Source organism: Esox lucius, chromosome 19 (genome assembly GCF_011004845.1).
Source record: "Esox lucius isolate fEsoLuc1 chromosome 19, fEsoLuc1.pri, whole genome shotgun sequence".
NCBI classification, from domain to species: domain Eukaryota; kingdom Metazoa; phylum Chordata; class Actinopteri; order Esociformes; family Esocidae; genus Esox; species Esox lucius.
In genome coordinates this window covers 39,337,930-39,358,847 of record NC_047587.1, presented here as the reverse complement: position 1 = coordinate 39,358,847, position 20,918 = coordinate 39,337,930, and the positions used below count along the sequence as shown (strand labels likewise).

General features: G+C 39.7%; 2 protein-coding genes across 2 annotated transcripts in view; both read left to right on the top strand.

Annotated features, from left to right (window-relative positions):
* Positions 1-20,918, top strand: part of ptpn9a (protein tyrosine phosphatase non-receptor type 9a) — a 41,741-nt gene continuing 20,823 nt past the window's right edge. Inside the window, exon 1 of the mRNA XM_010884301.4 lies at positions 1-506. Coding sequence (XP_010882603.1) covers positions 474-506 — 33 coding nt within the window. The 5' untranslated portion in view covers positions 1-473. The remainder of the gene's footprint in view (positions 507-20,918) is intronic.
* Positions 17,987-20,508, top strand: LOC114829506. The gene is made up of 2 exons (XM_029114798.2): positions 17,987-19,147; positions 19,612-20,508. Exons 1-2 carry the CDS (start codon positions 18,852-18,854, stop codon positions 20,102-20,104), a joined length of 789 nt encoding a protein of 262 aa, XP_028970631.1. The 5' UTR covers positions 17,987-18,851; the 3' UTR covers positions 20,105-20,508.

Sequence of the window (20,918 nt, the reverse complement as noted above, 5' to 3'; positions counted from 1 at the left end):
ATAGCAAACCGGGGCATTCAGGAATGCCTCTTTGGGCTACTCCTGATTCTCAGCAAAGGTGGACAAATGGGTGAAGTTATACCAACAGTGATCGAGCAAAGGAAAAGCTGCTGAAGACAAACGTCTTCTGAACTCGAGCAGATTGGACGAACATCATCATCGGTATTCTCTCATGCATCCTGTCTTTTGATGGAAGAATCCAGATAATTTCTCATTCGACTCAACTAAAACAGGCCAATCTGACGGAAAAAAAAATAACATGCTGTGAAGCTTTGCAATTCTGTGAGGAACATTTCAGCTTGATAGCCTAAATGCCTTTAACCTAGTCAAAACCGGGTGAGGTACTGCCTCGATAGGCACGAGGAAAGAAGTGTCGTCGTTTACCTTTACTGAAGGAAAGGCATATGCAACGCAAAAAAGCGAACAAGTTTAAGGATTAAGAGGTGTCAAAATCTCAAGAACGAGCGTGAAGAATGGCAGCCACTTTGTCGGCGGAGGAAGAACAGGTACATTTGAAAACAATTTATCCATTTTTGATAATACCGTACGAGGATATATTGATATTGAGTGTCAAATTGTTGCTTTACTACCTACGCTTAAGCTCTCCAATGGTTACATTATTGCGAAATCATTACAATCATCACACGAACAGAAACATTGTACGCTTAGCTATACATTGCTGGCACAGGCCTTTTTCAACATAGTAGCCAAGCGTCGTTGACGTTGATTCTAACGTGTAACTGAACTATTATTAATGAATAATGTAAGGTTATTCTTTATGGTGCATTAGTTAGTGGAAAAACGCCACACATCAGTACTATCTTGATTTAATCATTTCCGCGAATGTAGACGTTCTGTCTTTCAAATTATACAGAATTAGAAGTGATTGGGGACAGCAGTCTGTAAAGCAAGTGTTTCTTTTGCATAGTTCCACTTAGCCCACACATCCATAACCACACAAACAGTTATGGCTATAGCCTACACATAGACGGTAAACACATCCTCTTACAGCAGCTACCTCTGCTCTGTCTTTGAGACCATGGTGTAGAAAACGTATTATATAACAATACCCAGTTTATTGCTGGAGTGCGTTATGTCCACGTGATAGTAATGTATCCACATCAAAAAAATAAGCGGGTGGGCTTATTGTAGTTCACTACATGCTATCCCAACCCAGGAAATTGTATAAACATCAACCGGATAGTAAATTTGGTTCCAAACACAACAAACTCAGTACCAAGAACTGTGTATATTTATGAGAAGGAGGGGGCTAAAGTCTACAGAGTTCATTCCCTGAATCTGCCCAGCGAATGACAATAACAACAGCCTTTAGTCCAGCAATAGCTGGCACGATTTAGCTGCCTCTTCCAGTCATTTGACACAGCTCATCTGTTTCAAAATCGTAAAATCGAAATGCTGTAGAAAAAGTACCTCTTACAGTTGTTTCCTAGTGGGAGAGATGAATGGATGAACAGTAAAGCTGATGTCTGTCGGTTTCCCTGATTGATTGCCCCAAGTTCCAGCCTGTTGATGATGCCTTCTACAGGTCCTAATCCCCTTTCCCCATCCTATGGCTCTGGCTCATCTGTCCAGGAGGCACTGAGTCTTATCTGGGCATTTCATTTCCTCTACGGGCCCAGCCATGGGGGAGGCCTGCTGGCTGGGTTATTAGATCCAAAGACTGACTGTGTCCGGTTGTAGCAGGGGGCCTCTTGGGGACACTGTTAGTATGGTGGAACTTACAGGCAGCTGTTAAAAGCATTTCCACTGAACTGTAGTGATGCTCCCTCTGCTGTGTGTGTGTGTGTGTGTGTGTGTGTGTGTGTGTGTGTGTGTGTGTGTGTGTGTGTGTGTGTGTGTGTGTTTAAGGGTCCGGGGGAAGGGAGGCAGTCAGTCTGCTCCCAGGAAGCGTCACCGGAAGAAAAAGAGAGTGGGGGATAGAAAGAATGACGCATAAGACTTCCTGTTTAATATCGACTTGTGGCCAAATGGGACTGACTGGACTGAACGGGATAGGATAGCACTCTCTGCATGTAACTAATGTTGAGCAAAGTGGCTGAACGATAATTATGATGGTGCTACATATGAACTGCTCTTAATATTGTTAACCTTGTGGATGTCAAACATTCAGCAAATAAATAAGGCTGGACTTGTTCCATTAGGATCCTGGCCTAGATCCTTGTAACAGGATTCCCAGGTGAACAAAAGACTAAAATACACAGACACAGGTATCAAAAATGCAGTTAAATGTTTTGCTGTAATGTTTTAGAACAATGTGGAATAAATATGCAAATGTTTTAACAGACATTATTTTTTAAACATTTCTCACTACATTAAAGACTAGAACCTTGTAGCCAATACCTGAACTATTGTTCTAGCTATGTCTTCGCTTTCATGTTTGTAAGCAATCCTTGTTTTACTTTTACTTTAATAGTTTAGTAATTTGGAGTGATGTTTTCTGAATTATGTGTTTCAGCAAAAGTTACTCCAAATGTTCTGTTTTTAAGGCCTGTTTTGTAAGAGTTCCTATCGATGGAATTACTATCACAGGCCACATACTGTAGCTTTGAAAATTAACTTTTTGGAGGAGTCACTAATCTACAGTGAGATGGGGTGGAGAATAAGCACACCATTTTAAGTTGTTTAGAACAGAAAAAAAAAAAAAGTATAATTTTGTGTTTTAGCTTCTCAAGTGGTGACTAGTTTTGAGGGAATAATCTGAGTGGAAAACCATTTTCATTAGAATAGGTTTAGAAAGCTCTCTGCAAGAGAACTTAATGTTTACCCACGATAGTTAATCTTTTGATCTGATGGAAATGTTGAATGGCTGTGTAATTAGCTAGCTTAGGGGCTTTTCTCTCCCTGTCTTTCTCTCGCCCCTCCCCCTCCCTCCCTCTCTCTACCCAACTTAAACTAACTTAATGCCGATTGGTCATACAGTTCCAGAAGATTAGCATTTAAAAAATATTAGACATTATCTTTTTATTGTTTAATTATGGGGAAGTTTCTAATTTCTCACAATAGTACATTTCTGAAACCTAAATGGTTCTTGCAGCTTTATTTATTTTTGCTCCCTTCTTGAAGCATTCAGTCTAGGGCTGATACCTACTTGCAATGATTTTGCTGACGTCATACATTTTGATAAGAAAGCTCTACTAGAGAAATCTGTATATCCAGTGCCCTCCAAAACTATTGGGAAAGTATTTTTTAAATTGCAACTGCTGCTGTATTGTATTGGAAATAGCATTTTATAGCATATTGGAAATACACTTGAAATATACACTGAATTTATTTACAATGTATAGTATATTTGAAGCATTAAGAGAATCTGTACTACATGCTATATAAATGTATTATACATATACTGAAGTATGAAACAGGGTTCCAGTTTACCATACTGAAGAATACTTATTACTATTTAAATACTATGGAAATATATTTTACTTTACTAAATTGTAAGTTGTTTTGAAATAATACACTAAGTTTACTGCCTTTTTGGCATGGGTAGCTATAACTAACAGATCTATTGTAGAGAACATTTGATTTGTGGGATTGATTTAGCAATAATAAGCTTACATTTTAGTGAATTCCTTGTGCTTTGCATGCAAGATTTCAATGTGGCCAAAAGGACTAGTAATGGAAAGTTGCAGTCATGACTATACATACAAGCCTGTCAGTAGGAGGCTTCTGCTGACATGTTGCAGAGTTGTGAATGTTTGATGTAAACAAGGTCCATTAATAACTGCTAGGCTTACAAAAATATTATATTTACCAACACATTTTAAAACAAGGTCTAGTTGCAGCTTCAGTGGGATTATAAAATGTTTTGTCTGACAACCGCGAGGGCAACATGCATATAGGCTTAGTTTGGAACTGCATAGCGTTTCTAATTGAATATCTGTCTCTAAATAATTTGGGAACAGATGTCTGTGTCAGTATGTAGTGGGAGGCAACGTGATCCATGGTATAGTTTTATATTGTCCACTATGATGCAAATAAACTGATCATATAGTGTCTTTAACATATGCTGAACTGTGCATAACTGCTGAACTGAAGAATGATTTGACTTAAACTTTGTAAAGGGAAACTTTTCTTCGTTGCTTGCACGATTTGCTTCTTTTGCCTCTTCCTCATTGCGCTGGGCAGTAGCTGCCCACCTCAGACCAGTTTCACACTCCAACAGGATACGGATGTTGTCACAGTTAAAAATGTAACACAAATGCCATGAAAAAGGGATGCAACAGGTTTCAATACTGCTATATCCATCAATGATTCCCAACCAAATTAACTGAGTAAAAATTTATGAAGGGACATGTAGACTTGAACCAGCAATTGTGTCAAGTTTACAGAATAGCGTCTTCGATCTTATGGTGGGATTCTTGAGACAAGTGCGAAATAAGCTACATTAAGCATTGTACAACTTCATATACTAAACTGTATATTGGACAGTACAGACAATGCTAGAGAGAGTGCACCTATGAAACATGTACAATTTAAAACAGCGTTTACTGTGCTTGAAGAACAAACACATGCAGGAGGATCAACATGTGCAGAACATTGGGGAAGCTCCAGATCTTTTGGGAAGCTCTAGATCTGATGTACATATCTCAGGCAAAATAAAAACAATGAAACAGTTTGACAAGGGTAAGAGCAGAAGATTAAAGACTATGAATAGTGGTTCAGGGTCAAGTTCCACCAGGAGCTCCAGCACTTTCAAGAGGATGTTAGAGATTCCAGACCAGATGTTATATCAGTCCAGTAGCCAGTTTATCAGGTACAGCCATTTGGTATTGTACCTCTGCCTCCAGAACAGCCATACTTTTTCAGGGCATGCATTCTACAAACTGTCGGCAACATTCCAAAGTGATGTTGGAACTAGCTGACATGATGGCATCATTCAGTTGCTGCAGATTGTATGTGGGTTTGTCAGTTGGGTTAAGTTCTGGACTGCACAGGACACTAAACTGAACTCACTGTCATATTCCTAGAACCATTCTGAGACAGTACATGCTTTGTGACATGCCGTGTTGTCCTGCTGGAAGTATCCATGTGACAAAGAGTAAACTGTAGCTATGAAGATATGTACGAGATTAGCAATAATGTTCAAAAGGGCTTTAGTGTCCAACCATTGCGCCGTTGGTATAAAGGGACCTATCGTGTGCCAGTGAAACACCCCACGCTAATATCCCAACCCAATACAAAAGCTGGTGCTATGAAATCAATTAAGAGGAAACATGGATGATTTGATTTTTACTATTAGGTGACTTCTCAGGGTGTATAGTCAATGCATCAATGAAGTGGTGACAATCCCCATGCTCTAATCTTACCATTGAGATGAAATGTTTGCAGCCCAAATATGAAATGAAGTTTTTCCTTCTTGCACAGGGGTTTTTAAATTATCTTTTATTAATTTCATGAAATCAACTCCGAAAACATTTCTAGAGGGCATTAGACCCAAAATTAAAGTTCACGTTTTCAGTGCAATGTATGGTGGCATGATAGTGATCAAGCTAGCTGACCTTGATCTTCTATGACCGAGATTCCTATAAAGCAACACACCCTACCTGTCCTCCAGGTTCAATGACATTTTAATTCACTTTAGGAATTAAGACGTACGAGAGCATTATATCGTACATCAGAAAATGTTATCGACAAGAAGGTAAAAAACATAGCACTGAACAGAAAATGGTCAATCTGGGTTTAAGCATGAACATACATTAATTTGTTTTGGGGCCAGTAGATAAGATAAACAACACACGTAAATTAACAGATTAGTGTGAGTGCTGGAATCAAGGCTAGTGCCTACGTTTTCGGGTCAATTGTTGTTGTTTGGGCCATACACATTCAATTGCATGACCAATATGGAATTATTTTTGCCCAAGGCAATTAAATAGCGACTGTCTATATAAAGAACATACTTCATGTATCAGAAATGCAGTACCTCTTGGTTTGGCAGAGAAAATTCTGTGGTTCAAACTTGTATTTTAGTGGAACATTTAAGTACATGAGATATTTCAATATTTAATTTTCAGTAAATAGGTGCACATTTGTAAAAACGTGTTTTTGCTTTATCCTTATAGGTTGAGTATATTAATTGCAAAAGATTTTTAATAAATTATTAATCCTATAACACAATGTAAGTGAAGGGGTCTAAATGATTTCTGCATGCACTTAAGATGTTCAGCCATTACATGAATGACTCCCCCATACTGTTACCCACCTCACACAAAAAAAGACATTGTCTAGGGAATACCAAAAAAGGAGACTCAATGGGAAAAAAATCTCACTTACTGTTTACAAACCTCTGAGGACATCTCCAGTAAACTAAGTGAATCATTGAGTATTGGCACAACTCCCCAAAATGTACTTTCATTACAATTATAAGTTATGCACCAAACCAACTTCTATTAAACATAGACCAGTCTGGATGGAAGACGAAACAATACCTACAGTGATTATAAAGTCTACACGCCCCTGTTAAAATGCCAGGTTCTTGTGGTGTAAAAGAATGAGACAAAGAGAAATCATGTCAGAATTTAATGTGACCTATAACGTGAACAATTCAATTGAAAAACAAACTGAAATTTTTGAGGGGGAAAAATACTCATAACCTGGTTCCATAAGTGTGCACACCCTTAAACTAATACTTTGTTGAAGCACCTTTTGATTTTATTACAGCACTCAGTCTTTTTGGGTAGCAGTCTATTAGCATGGCACATCTTGATGTGGCAATATTTGCCCACTCTTTTTTGCAAAAGCGCTCCAAATCTGTCAGATTGCAAGGACATCTCCTGTGCACAGCCATCTTCAGATAACCCCACAGATGTTCAATCGGATTCAGGCCTGGGCCATTCCAAAACGTTAATCTTCTTCTGGTGAAGCCATGCTTTTGTGGGTTTGGATGTGTGCTTTGGTTTGTTGTTGGGCTGAAAGGTGAACTTCATCTTTCTAACGGACGCCTGAAGGTTTTGTGCCAAAATTGCCTGGTATTTGGAACTGTACAAAATTCCCTCCACCCTGACTAAGGCCCCAGTTCCACCTGAAGAAAAACAGCCCCAAAGCATGATGCTGCCACCACCGTGCTTCACTGTGGGTATGGTGTTCTTTGGTTGATGTGCATTGTTGTTTTTGTGTCAAACATACCTTTTGGAATTATGGCCAAAATAAAAACCTTGGTTTCATCAGACCATAACACATTTTCCCACATGCTTTTGGGAGACATGCTTTTCCGTCGGGCTTGGATGCTTTTCTTTGTAAGAAAAGGCTTTTGTCTTGCCACCCTACCCCGTAGCCCATTCATATGAAGAATACGGGAGATTGTTGTCACATGTGGTACACAGCCAGTACTTGCCAGAAATTCCTGCAGTTCCTTTAATGTTGCTGTAGGCCTCTTGTAAGCATCCCTGACCAGTTTTCTTGTCTTTTCCTCCATTTTGGAGGGACGTCCAGTTCTTGGTAATGTCTCTGTTGTGCCATATTTTCTCCACTTGATGATTGTCTTCACTGTGTTCCATGGTATATCTAATGCTTTTGAAATGTTTTACCCTTCTCCTGACTGATCTTTCAACAATGAGATCCCCCTGATGCTTTGGAAGCTCTCTGCAGACCATGGCTTTTGCTCTGAGATGCAACTAAAAATGTCAGGAAAATCCTACTAGAACAGCTGAACTTTGTGATTAATCAGAGTCACTTTAAATGATGGCAGGTGTGTAATGACCTCTATTTAACATGAGTTTAAATGTGATTTGTTAATTCTGAACACAGCCACATCCCCAGTTATAGGAGGGTATGTACACTTATGCAAACAGGTTATTGTAAGGTTTTTCAATTGAATTGTTCACATTATAGGTCACATTAAAAGTGGAAAAAGTTCTGACATTATTTATCTTCACATTATCTACATCACAAAAACCTGGCATTTTAACAGGGGTGTGTAGACTTTTTATATCCACTGTATCTTGGGCAGTTGAAAGAAGTAGAAGTATTAACATTGTTATTAACAATATTCTTATTAATAATAATATTAAAATGATAATAGTAGTGTATCTAAAAGATAATGGATTAAGAAAGAAGCACCTTGTCTCCCAAGAAGTTGACCTGTTCACCAGCATAAATGAAATCACAAGGGTGGTACGTTGTTTTGGCGTCAGGCTGCTATCACATCTGTTCAGTAGGAAGCTGCTTGGTTTATCTTTCCTCAAAGTATGTGTATATATATATTAGGTTTTTTACATTTAGAATGCAAACCAGTGTTTTATCAAACAGATTAAAACATTTCTCTTTCCATCATTTTGGTACATGTTCTATAGCCATTATAGTAGACAGGAATTCTGAGAAGTGGGAGGGGTTTACCAGTCTTTTCACTGATGTAAATCAGTGTTTTGGCGCTATCTTTCGGACCATTATCAACACAATAACTAAAATAGAAGAATAAATCCATAAATGATTTTAATATTCTTGGATAAACTGCTATTTAAGTCATGCCATTTTTTCATCTAGCTAAGGTGTTATCAACATGGATGCTTTTAATTAGTGCAACACAGTTAAATATCTCCCACTAAAACTAGCTACCTACTGGTGTTTAGTTAGCAGCAACATTAGTAGCTAATTACTGCTGGATTAGTACTGAATAATAAGGTTAGTCGGATTGCTAGGTTCAATAGTTACTGGCATGTATTTTTGCACAGTTTGGACTTAGCTTGCTAGCTAGATATGCTTTTTGGAAGCACGATTGATTGATTATACAAGTCTGAAATACTGGAACCAGAGTGCCTTGCAAAACAATATCATCATGCTCAAAGTTGCTTATTTTGCCCATTAACATTCAACTGGTACTGAATGCCTCAATAACACATTGTTGGTGCAATATATTTTCACAAACAAGAATGTGTATCTAAATATCTGGCCAATTTAACCATCTCTGATTAACTAAGCCTGTTAGCTAGGTGCCAAGATGGCTAACATGCAACCTGAGGTGTATTAGATTTTTTTTCATGTAAGCATATTGCGTCAACCTTCAATTATTGTATACTGGATTACAAAAAAATACTTTTAAAAGCAAAGCAATACAACCACATGGTAAAAGAAGAGACATAAAACAATAGTATAAACTGACAGTTCATTTCCTCTGCTTTTAGTTGTTTGAATGGTGCATGAGCCCCCGACATGCACCAGGTCGTCTTTGAAAGCCTGGGCTTTGCAAGATGAGGACAGTGGCATCCTGTCCTTTTAGCTCTGCTCATCAGTAGGTTTTTGTATTCCTGAAGAGCCCCAGACTTGACTCCCCCCCTTGCTGGCTGGATAAGCGGAACTCTTGCTCTGAGCGTGAGCTTTCATTACACCCTCTGTCTTCTGTGACAGCTTGCTGGTGCTGCCTGGTTGGGCTCGCCAAAGTAAAAAAAATCCGGAAGCCTTTAGGGAGGCCATTATGGCCTTTTCAGCCAACTGATTAGTTCACAAAAGTGAGTCCCCAACCAGTTCCTTGGAAATACAGAAATTTGAAAACACCTCAAGTAAATAAAATAAAACTGCTTTTGTACCTACCAAAATAAACGATTATGATGGTATCATAAGATTATTGCATCACATTATTCCAAGTTGTATCACATCCTTCCCAACACTATTTCCCCAATAAACCTACAAAGTACCAGCTCTATTTAGGCTGATATGCTCTTACAGTAAAGGCCATAGTGTACACGATTACATCACTAAGGACACCTACTACCTCTTTCTCGTGCTTCATTTCTTTCACTTCTTTTTTTTTACCTTCTTGGAATAAAATCAGCCATGAGCAAGCAGACATTATCAACCTGTAAACCATCGCTATTAGCATTATTTCAACTCAGAGCTTTTTAAATGCATGCACACCTACACCCTCACACACGCAAAAGCCTAATGGAAAAATAAGCCTGTATCTTAATTCCCCCGACAATCACAGGACTGCATAGCAGTATTCCTCCTCATTAATATAGTTCATTGTATTCATTGTCTTCTTTGTTCATCACACAGTATTTGTGTACCTTAGTGTATGGACATTATGTGACCAGATGCACGGCTGTGCCTGTCATAGATTGTTCTGGTTTAAAAACTGGGATCTTCCCACGTCTTTGGCTAATCAGCCCTCTTCACTGGCCACATTCCCAGCCCTGTATAAGGAACTGTAGGAGGAGGAGGTACCTGCACAATGAAACCTATTGCACAAGCTAATGGCAGATGTTTCCCCTCTGAAGCCCTAGGAATACCACCTCCAAAATGTTGTGCCATTAGATGCAAGGTCCTCCCTTGCTCAATCTCCAGTGACCACCACGGACCACAATGCCATGGCCTGCACCATCCATATATATATATATATATATATATATATATAAGGGGTGTAACAGTACGCAAATGTCATGGTTCGGTACGATTTCGATACATTGGAAAAATGACAAACATAGCATTTCTTTTAATTTATTACTAAGTTATAAACATCGCCCATTGCCCCTCTAGTTAAAGCTGCTGCACTAGTTAGGATTTTTTCAGTAAAAAAAACTATGGCAGCATTTTGCAATTACTCACCGGTCAGAAAGCGGTTCCACAACAATGCCCGATAATGAAGTTCTGAATAACAATATGAAAAATAGAATTGCCTGTTCAAAAAAAAGCACAAACTCAAGTTCAATGTAATTGGTAGCCTTGATAATGTTAGCTTAGGGTTCCTGGTTGCTAGCTATAGAAAGCTTATCTGTCTTCTTTCACTTCTTTGCAGTTTTCTTAGTGTATACTGTAGTAGACAAGGGAGGTTTTAGTGGTTTGTTATCATTGTCTCTAGCTGCCATTATAGCTTCTTATAGTACCCGAACTTCGCTCCCGTACTCATGCTATATACCATCCAGGTAAAATATGCATCCACAAAATAAACCAAGCAGGAAAGGCTGCCTCACAGAAGCTGATTGGCTTGAGCGGGATTGCCGGAACAGAATTGTCTGGAAAGTACCGGCAGGCTCCAAAAATTATAAATTGACATTTCACTAGCACTGTACTGTCTGTGTTGCTAAACAACTCTTAGAGGGCCTCGTCACCTTACACAAGGTGTTTATAAGGAGTTTTTTTTACTGAACAAATCCTATCTAGTGGAGCTTTAAAGGGATAGTTTGTCCAAAAATCATATTTAATGACAGTCCCCTTACCCCGAGTACGTCTTTTAGGCACATAGTCAAAAAAAATTACAATCCATTATTCAGCTCTGTCTCAGTCAGTAATTAGCGTTATTAAAGTAGTACAAATTCATGAATGGAAACCGTATGCTCCCCTATCGCAAAGCTGCATTGCAAGCGGAAAACTAAAACACTCAAACTAAGACAAGTGTTGTTTAACTCAAAGAACAAAATGTTGTATTCCTCAAAGTGAAGTAAAAAAAATTGCAATTTCATTCTCATTTCAAATAAACAGGTACTTCCTGTGTTCACCGGTCAGTTTTGTCCATAATTGTAATAGTCAACGCCTTTGTTCTGGAAGAGTATGTGTAAACGGTAAATGAAAGTTAGTATTCGCTAGCTAGAAAGCAAGTTATACCTATTTCATCTTTGATATTCACCTCAGACAGTCAAACGTTTATGCTTGAGAGAGAACGGAATATACATAAATATTATGTTTGACTTTGAATACTGGCAGGAAGAAAATGTTTCAGGGGATAGAGCCTTACTTGTTCTAACTATAATAGACAGATGAGGAATTGACCGAATAGATGCTTGGAGAGAAGCTAAAGGGGGGAGATTGTGAACACGTTAATCCCCCAACCCTTGTCCAGAATATTGGGAGGCAATGTGTACTTTGTGTATTATAACATAGCAATTAAAAGTATTACTTACAATCAGTCTTGTCTCCACAGGTTGAACTGGGTAACTTGATGGAATTGCATTCGCCTTTAGTCCACTTCTGAGTGAACGTGGGTCACGATCCTCTTTATTGTAATGTTTCTTGCAAAAATTGTATGTCTCTTTTGGTGAAGTTGCTCCATTGATTCTCCCACAATACCACTCAGGAGAGGCAGGGGTATTGTCCCAATTGCAGAGCGGGTAGAATTGAATTAACTCAAGCTCCTCAAGCAGTTTAGAGGTCGACATCGATGCTTACAAATGAAATCCAGAAGTTCAAAGTTTCATTTTCATCTAAAAAAAGATGAAAACAAGCATGTAGCCCCTGCCTAAGTAAAAAGACTTGTGAACAACGGACTAGTCAGTTTTATGGTTCAATTAAATGGCGGTTTCGTTCATTTGAACGACTGTCAGCGCCGTTCTACCCAACCACGGAATACGCTGTTAGTTTTACGTTCGCAAAGAAAAATAGACCAAGACCATAGCATAGTAAAGACATATTTGTAACAGATAATTTAACACATAGTAGGTCTGACATTATTAATGTGGTAATTTTTGATTGTAATGATAAAGATGAATCAAAGAGTAAAACATGTGGTTGCTTAATTAGAGAAGACACGTATATGGCATTATGATGATGAGCTTTTGTTGGCCCCCGGGGTTTCACTGAAATGAACGAAATGACTTGAATTAATCAAACTTTTTACTGAACGACTCAACAAGTAGAAAGAGTTGAAGTTCCCATCACTACCAGAGACTGCAAATGAATTGCGCATGCGGGAAGCCGCAACTGGCTGATTCCGCCCTGGCTTACATTCAGGGTGGGATGTAAAATGTTCTTTGTTTAAAATAAATCACTGCAGAAAAATAAATCACTGCATTTGACTCACACAACCTCAGTAACTTACTCACCTTTTCCACTGTCTAGGAATTGTGACATAAAAAAATAAACAAGAATCGACAGAAGAAAGTTCATTTGTAGTTCTAAACATGTTTAGGGTGCTTTTTACTTGTCTCTCCCACAGCGTTATTCCTCTCTTCTACAGCGTCCATCAATTACATGCACATGACCAATTATGCAAATTGTGATTACGTAATTTAGCGACTTTTATTACAGCCAATAGCTACTTCCCTTACTGAGTAGTTTAGTTGGCAACACTGTGTATTCGTAGTTTGGCTCTGCACGTGGTTGCTCTGATAGCCTGGTGGGCAAAACATTGTTGAAACATGGCTACGCACCAGCTCAAAAATCTAAAAGCGCGTAGCTACGCGTATGTGAACCGCAGAGCCGCACAAACAATGATTGCTTGGATGTCGGAGGGAGGGTTTTACAGAGAGTACGGAATTTGACTTCCTATATCAACAAACACGAAACAACAATTGAGTCTGGAGGCATGCATCAAATCAAGGAACTTTTGATAGTATGGGAGAAATTCTGGGCCAAGAGCCAGCAACTTGCCAGAAAAGGTGGAAGCTGATGAGGGACAAATATGGAAGACTAAAGAAGAACTTGGAAGAGTAAAGGTGGAGATGCAGGAGGGGTAAAAAGCACCTCCGTTTTATATAATGCTTTCTTGGCTGTCCAGGCACATAAAACACAGTGAAACCAACTCCAATTTTGGCGAGGACACAAGGTAAGTTCAGTTTTATTAACTCGCAAATTAATTCTTGATTACTTATACAAAGTTGGCTAACTGGCCAGTAAAGATGAAAGATTCGTATTAGCAACACAGGAAACAAAAACGAAACTTTTTTCTCAATACACAAATGTTAATCATGTTGTCTGAGAAACTAAACTGCAAGTACTAAAAGTGTATACTCCAGTTTGTTTGCATGGCTGCGTTAATTAGCTAACTACTCAGTTTATTGTAGTTATATTTAGATGTAGCTGTCAATAATGCTGCCACAATTGTCTCTGTAGAAACAAATGTAAATCTAATTTGGCTAGCTAACACTAATAGTACTATTTTGACATGCTAGCTAGTTGTTCATCCAACATTCAATGCTAAGTAACTGTGTCGACGTGATTTTTCTTCAGATGAGTAAATAGTTTTAGCCGAAAGGGAGAGCAGTGACAAGTGTCAGGCAACTTTAAAGTTGAATGAAATTATGTATTTACTGGAACCTGAATAACCTTATTAGAAGAAAATTATTACCATCTCTTAAAGGTTATACTTTGTATTTTTTTTAAGTTTATGCATTACTTTAGTAAGCAGGGAATAGTCTTGATAGTGAGGGACAGAATGGTATAGAGGGACAGAATGGTATAGAGCCAACAGGGGACATGGAAGAGGAGAGACTAGACCATAGTGGAACAGAGGATAGAAGACAGCAGAGAGAAGAGGTGGAAAAATTATAAAGATTATTGTGGCACAAGTTTAAGGTTACTTGGAAGCAGGCACATGCCTGTTTATTTTCAGTAGTCATGTACTGCAAGCTTATGTTATGCCCCCTCCCCCCTTTAGGTTGAGTAGCCCTGTTAAATAGTAACATGTTGTCATTGCAGATGGAGTACACCAGCAGCTCATCAATCCTACAGTCATCTGAAACTGACCTGGACTCAAATGTTACTTCAACTTCTGCATCAGTTGACTCCGAGGCTGAGAACAGACAACCATTAGAACTTGCCATGTCTAATTACCAAAGACCTGTCCACCAAAAACAACCTAGGAGTCTCTCCGGGTACATCCTGCCTCAAATCCTCTTCATCTTCCTAGAGAGCGCCAAAGAAAATTAGGAAGAACGATGACCTTACAGCTCGACTTAAACCTTCTGGATCAGTGCAGAAAAGAGGGAAGAGAGACATGCCATGCTCACTTCAGAGTTTGATGATATTGCAAGATTCTGTCATACCATAGGTGAACTGATCCACAAACTGCCACAACATAAAAGCTGATGGATTCTGAACCTTTTATTTGAGATGAAAGAAAGTGCTGAAGACACTGTTTGAATACACACCCCGATGTGGCTAAAGTGATTAAATGACTTTAGTTTGTGTTTTGGGTCAAAATAATTAGCATACTTCATGGATGTTGACCTTTTGAGTTACTTGATTCAATATTGTTTAATTTTATTTATTTGATTTAAAATGCAGAATGCATATTTTCACTGTTTGCAATACTTTGTTACACTTACAATTGTACATACAAATATTTAAAATAAAGAGGTTTTCTTTAAATGTCTGACCATAATTCACTGAGAGTTCAGTAGGCTAGCCCTCAGGACCGTATCCTGCCATGGCACATGAAAAACCTCATCAGGTCATTGCAGACTCCCAACAGCAGCCTGAGAGGCTCTCCCTGCATCAGCCAAGGTGCCTCCATCTGTGACCGGTCTTCTCCATTCCCTGGCTGTGCCTCACCATTGTTCAAGAGTCTTTGAAATTAGGTGGTATATACTTTGTTGCAGGTGTGTTGCCAGCATCTGTATAGGCCAGATAGTTGTTTACAACATGTTTACATTTTTCTGGTAGGAATTCCACGGTCTGCCTAGGATTCTCCACCTTGTGACCATCATACAAAATGAGTTCTCAATCACACATTTGGCCCGTGAAAGTAGATCCTCTTGCTTTTGTTCAAATTGGCACCTGGTAAAGCAGAATATACACTGAAATTTAAAATAAAAACCCCACTGACTAACTGCATTTGGTTGTACAGTACTTGTACTGTTCAATGACAAAGTTCAATCTATTGTCAGTGAACAAGTACAGTACAAAGAAATGCAGTTTGCATCTAACCAGAAATGCAAATAAAGGGCAAACTACAAGTATAAAGTATATAATCCTAACCCTATTATTAATCAAATTATCTGCTTATGATTTTTTACTCTCCAAATATTTTCAGAGTATCAATAAACATTTTCTTACTTTGAAAGGGCTTCATCAGATTTACATGCAATGGAAAATCTCCAACGATGACATGGGGATGGTGACTCCTATCCCAGGAAGGTTTGCAGGTGGAGGGATAGCAACTGTCCCCTGAAGCAGGATTGCGTGAAGTGGGTGGCTTGATGTGTAATAAAGGGTTTGAAGCGATGCAGAAGATCGTTGAAACGATTAGCCGACATGCTAACATTTTAAATACACATCTTCGTCCATATTACGCATCTGCTGAAAAGTGTATTCTAGTTAGATATCTATTATATTGTTTACCAACTATACAGATACTACTTGTGTGACGTTTTCCATTTCTACAAGTGCACAAACCAGGTGCCAAGCGTCTTATCTCTTTCCTTTTTCCTCTTCATTTAATTGTACTAGTTCTCTCAAACGCGCCATTCCAGAAACAGTCTTCCCCGATCTAGCTACCTATTATATTGTTCACCCACTATACAGTTACTACTTCTGTGAAGCTTTCCAGATCTACAAGCGAACAAACCAACATTTTGCGCGGCATCGCCCCATAGTGCTAAGAAGTGTAATGGCTATCTACACAACAAGGCCGCACTACTATAAATGCTGAGCACGTCTGCGTACACACGCACGTGACATTAATAACGCAGACCCACAGAAGCGTAAATCAAACATGCACTTGTTACCCATATACACCACCCGCTGCGTTATTTAAACCGTTAAAAACATAATCGTTTTCCGAATGTCAGGTAAACCTTTCCTACTGTTTAAATGACCTACCTGGGTTGCTGTGGAGGTTGGATTGGTGCGATTGTCTCCTATATTAACTTTATTAATTAGCTAATGCTATGTGTTTAACAAGAGAGATTAAGCTAGCTTCACTAACGTTAGTTAGGCCATTTGAGTTGGTTGCAGCGGGGCAGATGAAAACATATCATGTCATTCATTACATCGATTACAAGTAGATATGATTGCAAATACAATATATATGCGGTTAGCGCATCCAATGGAACTGTAACTATCAGGCATTTTAAAGTATAACTATTGAAAGTTGTGGAAGCGGTTTGTTTTGCTCACCAAGTTGGGGTTCCCATATGCCGTGACGACACGTGAAAACTATCAATGGTGGCTATAGACCTCTTGATGAACATTCTCGAATTTTGGTTTGTTGAATTTTGGCCCTTGACAGCTTCCGGTTTCAGCTTCGAGCAATATTGTTGTGATTGAAGGCAGCGAGCCTAGAAGCGTCCGGAGTTAATTGAACACATTTCTGAGGTAAATTAGAGTTTGTTTTTTAACAATGTCGTCTTATGGATCGTGTTGCTGTGTTCTCGGCTGTTCGTTGAGACCAGGGACGAACAAGTTGTCAACAATCAAAATGTTTCGATTTCCTAAAGAAACGGGACAACGGGATGCCTGGATTGCTGCGGTGAAGAGAAACTGCTGGCTACCAACAGTACTCGAAGATCCGCAGTACTCCGTTCATTACAGGTAAGGTACATGCGTCGGATTAGCTAACAAGGATTGTACTATATAGATACAAAGCCAAATTTTTTGGCGATGTCAGACGAGGTTTAGTACTTAATATTAGCCACCAGTTAGTTACATTGTTTTGCTTGCAGCTGTTACTGTAGCAGTCTGTGTCCCGTTTAAAACATTTACCCAACTGTCTTAGTTACAATTACTTACATGTAACAATGTAACTACAGTAGCCCAACTTGAGCCTTAACTATAAGCAAAGTAGTGAGTTTTTCAGTAAGTTTTTACCGAATGCTTCCTTCTTTACCATCTGCTTCCCTTTGTGTCTGTAACTGAGTATTCTACTATTATTAAAATTTTAGTGAATTCCTTATCCTCTTGAAAACTTACTGAATCCCTGTCCATGGAGATATTAACCATTACTGCATTCCTGTCAATTTAACATCTCAACTACTACTTTTTCAGGTAAACCATCGAACGACCCCCTGCACCCCGATTTCATTCCTTCTAAGTTACTTCCTAATGCCAGTGCAGATGGAAACCACAGATTGGAGAGGTACTAAAGATCTTTGAATAGAGTGGTAGTAGAAGAACCGATGCTCCATATCAGGGCTGGCCAACCCTGTTCCTGGAGAGCCACAGTCCTGTAGGTTTTCTCTCCAACTCTTATTCAGCACACCTGATTCTAATTAGTAGTTGGATGAAATGCAGATTCAGGTTAGTCACAAATGAGGCTGAAGAGAACCTACAGGACTGTGGCTCTCCAGGAACAGGGTTGGCCAGCCCTGCTCCAAATGGAGGAAGAACAGAAAGAGCCTACCAATAACGACATGTTTTGTACAACCACCACAACCACTGTTGGAACTGAGCTGTCAATGCAGGAGATTGATGCTCTCATTGCAGAGACTGCATCACTGAAGGAGCAGGTTGCATTGTTACAGAGGGAGAAACAAGAAACCCCAAGACCTGAATTGAATGACAAAAACATAAAATTCTATACTGGCCTTCCATCTGTCCAAGTGTTCCTCACTCTGCTGGCTTATCTGACGTCTGCATGGACGCCCACTGCCTCAACATCACTCTCTTTAGCTGACAAGTTTCTGATTGTCCTGATGAAGCTTAGGATTTCCCTTACTCGTCAAAATCAAGTTGTGGGACAGTTGCTTCTATTTTCCGTCTGTGTTTAAGACCCCAACTTTCTGCCGCATGAGGTGCATCATTGACTGCAGTGAGGTGTTTATAGAAAAGCTTCGTTCACACCAGACACGGCAATCTTTATGCGTTCTGGCGGAAGTCCATTCATTTCAATAGAAAGCAATCCGCACCGCTGCGTCTAATCTACCGTACGTGGCCAGATTTGGTTGCGGTACGGCAGGTGTGTCGCATGAGTTGAAATTTTCCAACTTGTGCTGTGTTTTTCCGTACGGTATCAGAAACGGAAGTTGATTTACCACCGAAGAAGAGCTAATTTGTAGCTTTTAATTACGGGTTTATGGGATCGCAAAATAGATTTGACAGCTCATTAATTATTTGTAATAGCCTACCAGATCAAAGTTTGAAACGCTAAATATTCCAGCGGGACATATCCTAGACCTGATTGGTTAAAACATATTTGAGGGAAAATATATATATACAGCCTGGATGACGTTTTCATTTCATCTACTACAATGAAACCTAAACTGAGAAAGCTTCTGCTCATCGCCTTGCTAGAGGACAGGTGTGTCCAGCGGCACCCCAGATCATTCTGGGTCCACCCACTGCTACAGGGTAGAACGCAGCATGGAGAGTACCATCAGCTGGTCACGGAACTACGCTTGTTTGGGGTGGAGTTCCAGACCTACTTTCGGCTGGATCGGGGCCAGTTCGACCTGTTGCTCTGCAAGATCGGAGCTAAAATCGCACGGATGGAGACAAACTACCGTGCGCCCATCAGTCCAGCTGAACGGCTGGCCATTTGTCTTCGGTTAGTTGCGATTCTACATCTGCATTGCTTTTTCTCAATATAGCGTATACGGTGTATGTATAAGCACTTCATGACAACTGGGCAATTCTACATGAATGTCAACCAGTTCATTTAAAATAGATGGATATAACAAAACGGTTACATTCTGGGGAATTGTACAATTATGTTAATGTACACACATGAATGAGAATTACTGCTAACGTATTGATATTTACTTATTGCCCTTCAACTACATTAAGTCTTTGTTGTAAATTGGTGAATTCACAATCTGTATTGTCTTAATTTATTCTGGGTGATATAATATCTTAAAATAAAATGAGATAATTTATGCCGTTTAGCATACACTTTTACCTTTTATCCTGACATGTATATACAAGTGCATTTTGCTACAAAATGTGCTCAATAGGACTACTGGCTCATAATATCCTATTCGCATCCAATCAATCTTTTTTTTTCCTTTGCAGATTTCTCGCAACTGGTGACTCCTACCGTACCATTGCATACAGCTACCGTGTTGGTCGGTCCACTGTGTCAAACATTGTGTCCACAGTGTCGAAAGCCATTTGGGATGGACTAGTTCATGAATACATGCCTGTCCCCAAGGAGGAAGACTGGAGAGCAATTGCGGAAGATTTCCAGGAGAAGTGGAACTTTCGCTGTCTCGGATCAATAGATGGGAAGCATGTGGTGATCCAGGCTCCGCCATGTTCTGGGTCCCAATTTTTCAATTATAATGGAACCTATTCTATTGTCCTCTTGGCAGTTGTCGATGCAAACTATTGTTTCAGGGTCATTGATGTTGGGGCTTATGGCAGGGGAAGTGATGGAGGGACTCAGCCTTTGGCCGAGCCCTCCGGGATGGTACTCTGGGGATCCCAGCCCCAGCCACACTCCCAGGTGCTGATCATTTGGGACCTGTCCCTTTTGTTTTTGTGGGAGACGAAGCCTTCCCTCTAAAGCCCAACCTCATTAGGCCCTATGCAGGACCCCAGGCACCAGGGAGTCCTCAGAGGATCTTCAATTACCGGCTTAGTCGGGCCAGGTTGGTGGTGGAGTGCGCATTCGGGACCCTCTCTGCCCGGTGGCGGATGTACCGACGGGTGCTTGCAGTAAAGCCAGAGACTGTTGAGGTCTGTGTGAAAGCTACCTGCATCCTCCACAACTTCCTCAAAACATGCCAGGGGACCCACAGGTCCCAGCTGTCGACAGTTTGAGAGAACTCACTCATGCTGGATCCAACAACGCCACCAGGGAGGCGAATAAAGTGAGGGAGACCTTGACGACCTACTTCTTTTCTCCAACTGGTGCAGTCCCATGGCAACACAAAGTGGTGTGACCAATCTATGACCATCCTCCTCCACAGTACCACACAAATTCTTTGGGGAATACTGAACAACCATTTATTTGTACAAAATTAATTATAACTATTATTAACAGAATATCAATGTAATTTCAACAATAAACAAGCATTTCCAAAAAAGCACTTTATTGAGTGAGTTTATGTGATGTGGTTCTGTGTGTGTGTGGGTGTGTGTGTGTGTGTGGGTGTGATGCAGGGCTGGAACAGTTGCACCATGTAGAAGGAAATCCTGGGACGTCATATTTTCATATAATCTCTGCAATTACAAAAAATAAAAATTAGATTGCACTAGAAAACATGTACACAGAATAATATTCTGTGGTTGTAGTATTAAAAAATACAGCCCTGGAAAGAATTCAGAGACTGCTTTTCTTGCTCTTTTCCTAACAAAAAACGTGAAGTGGTCTCTTA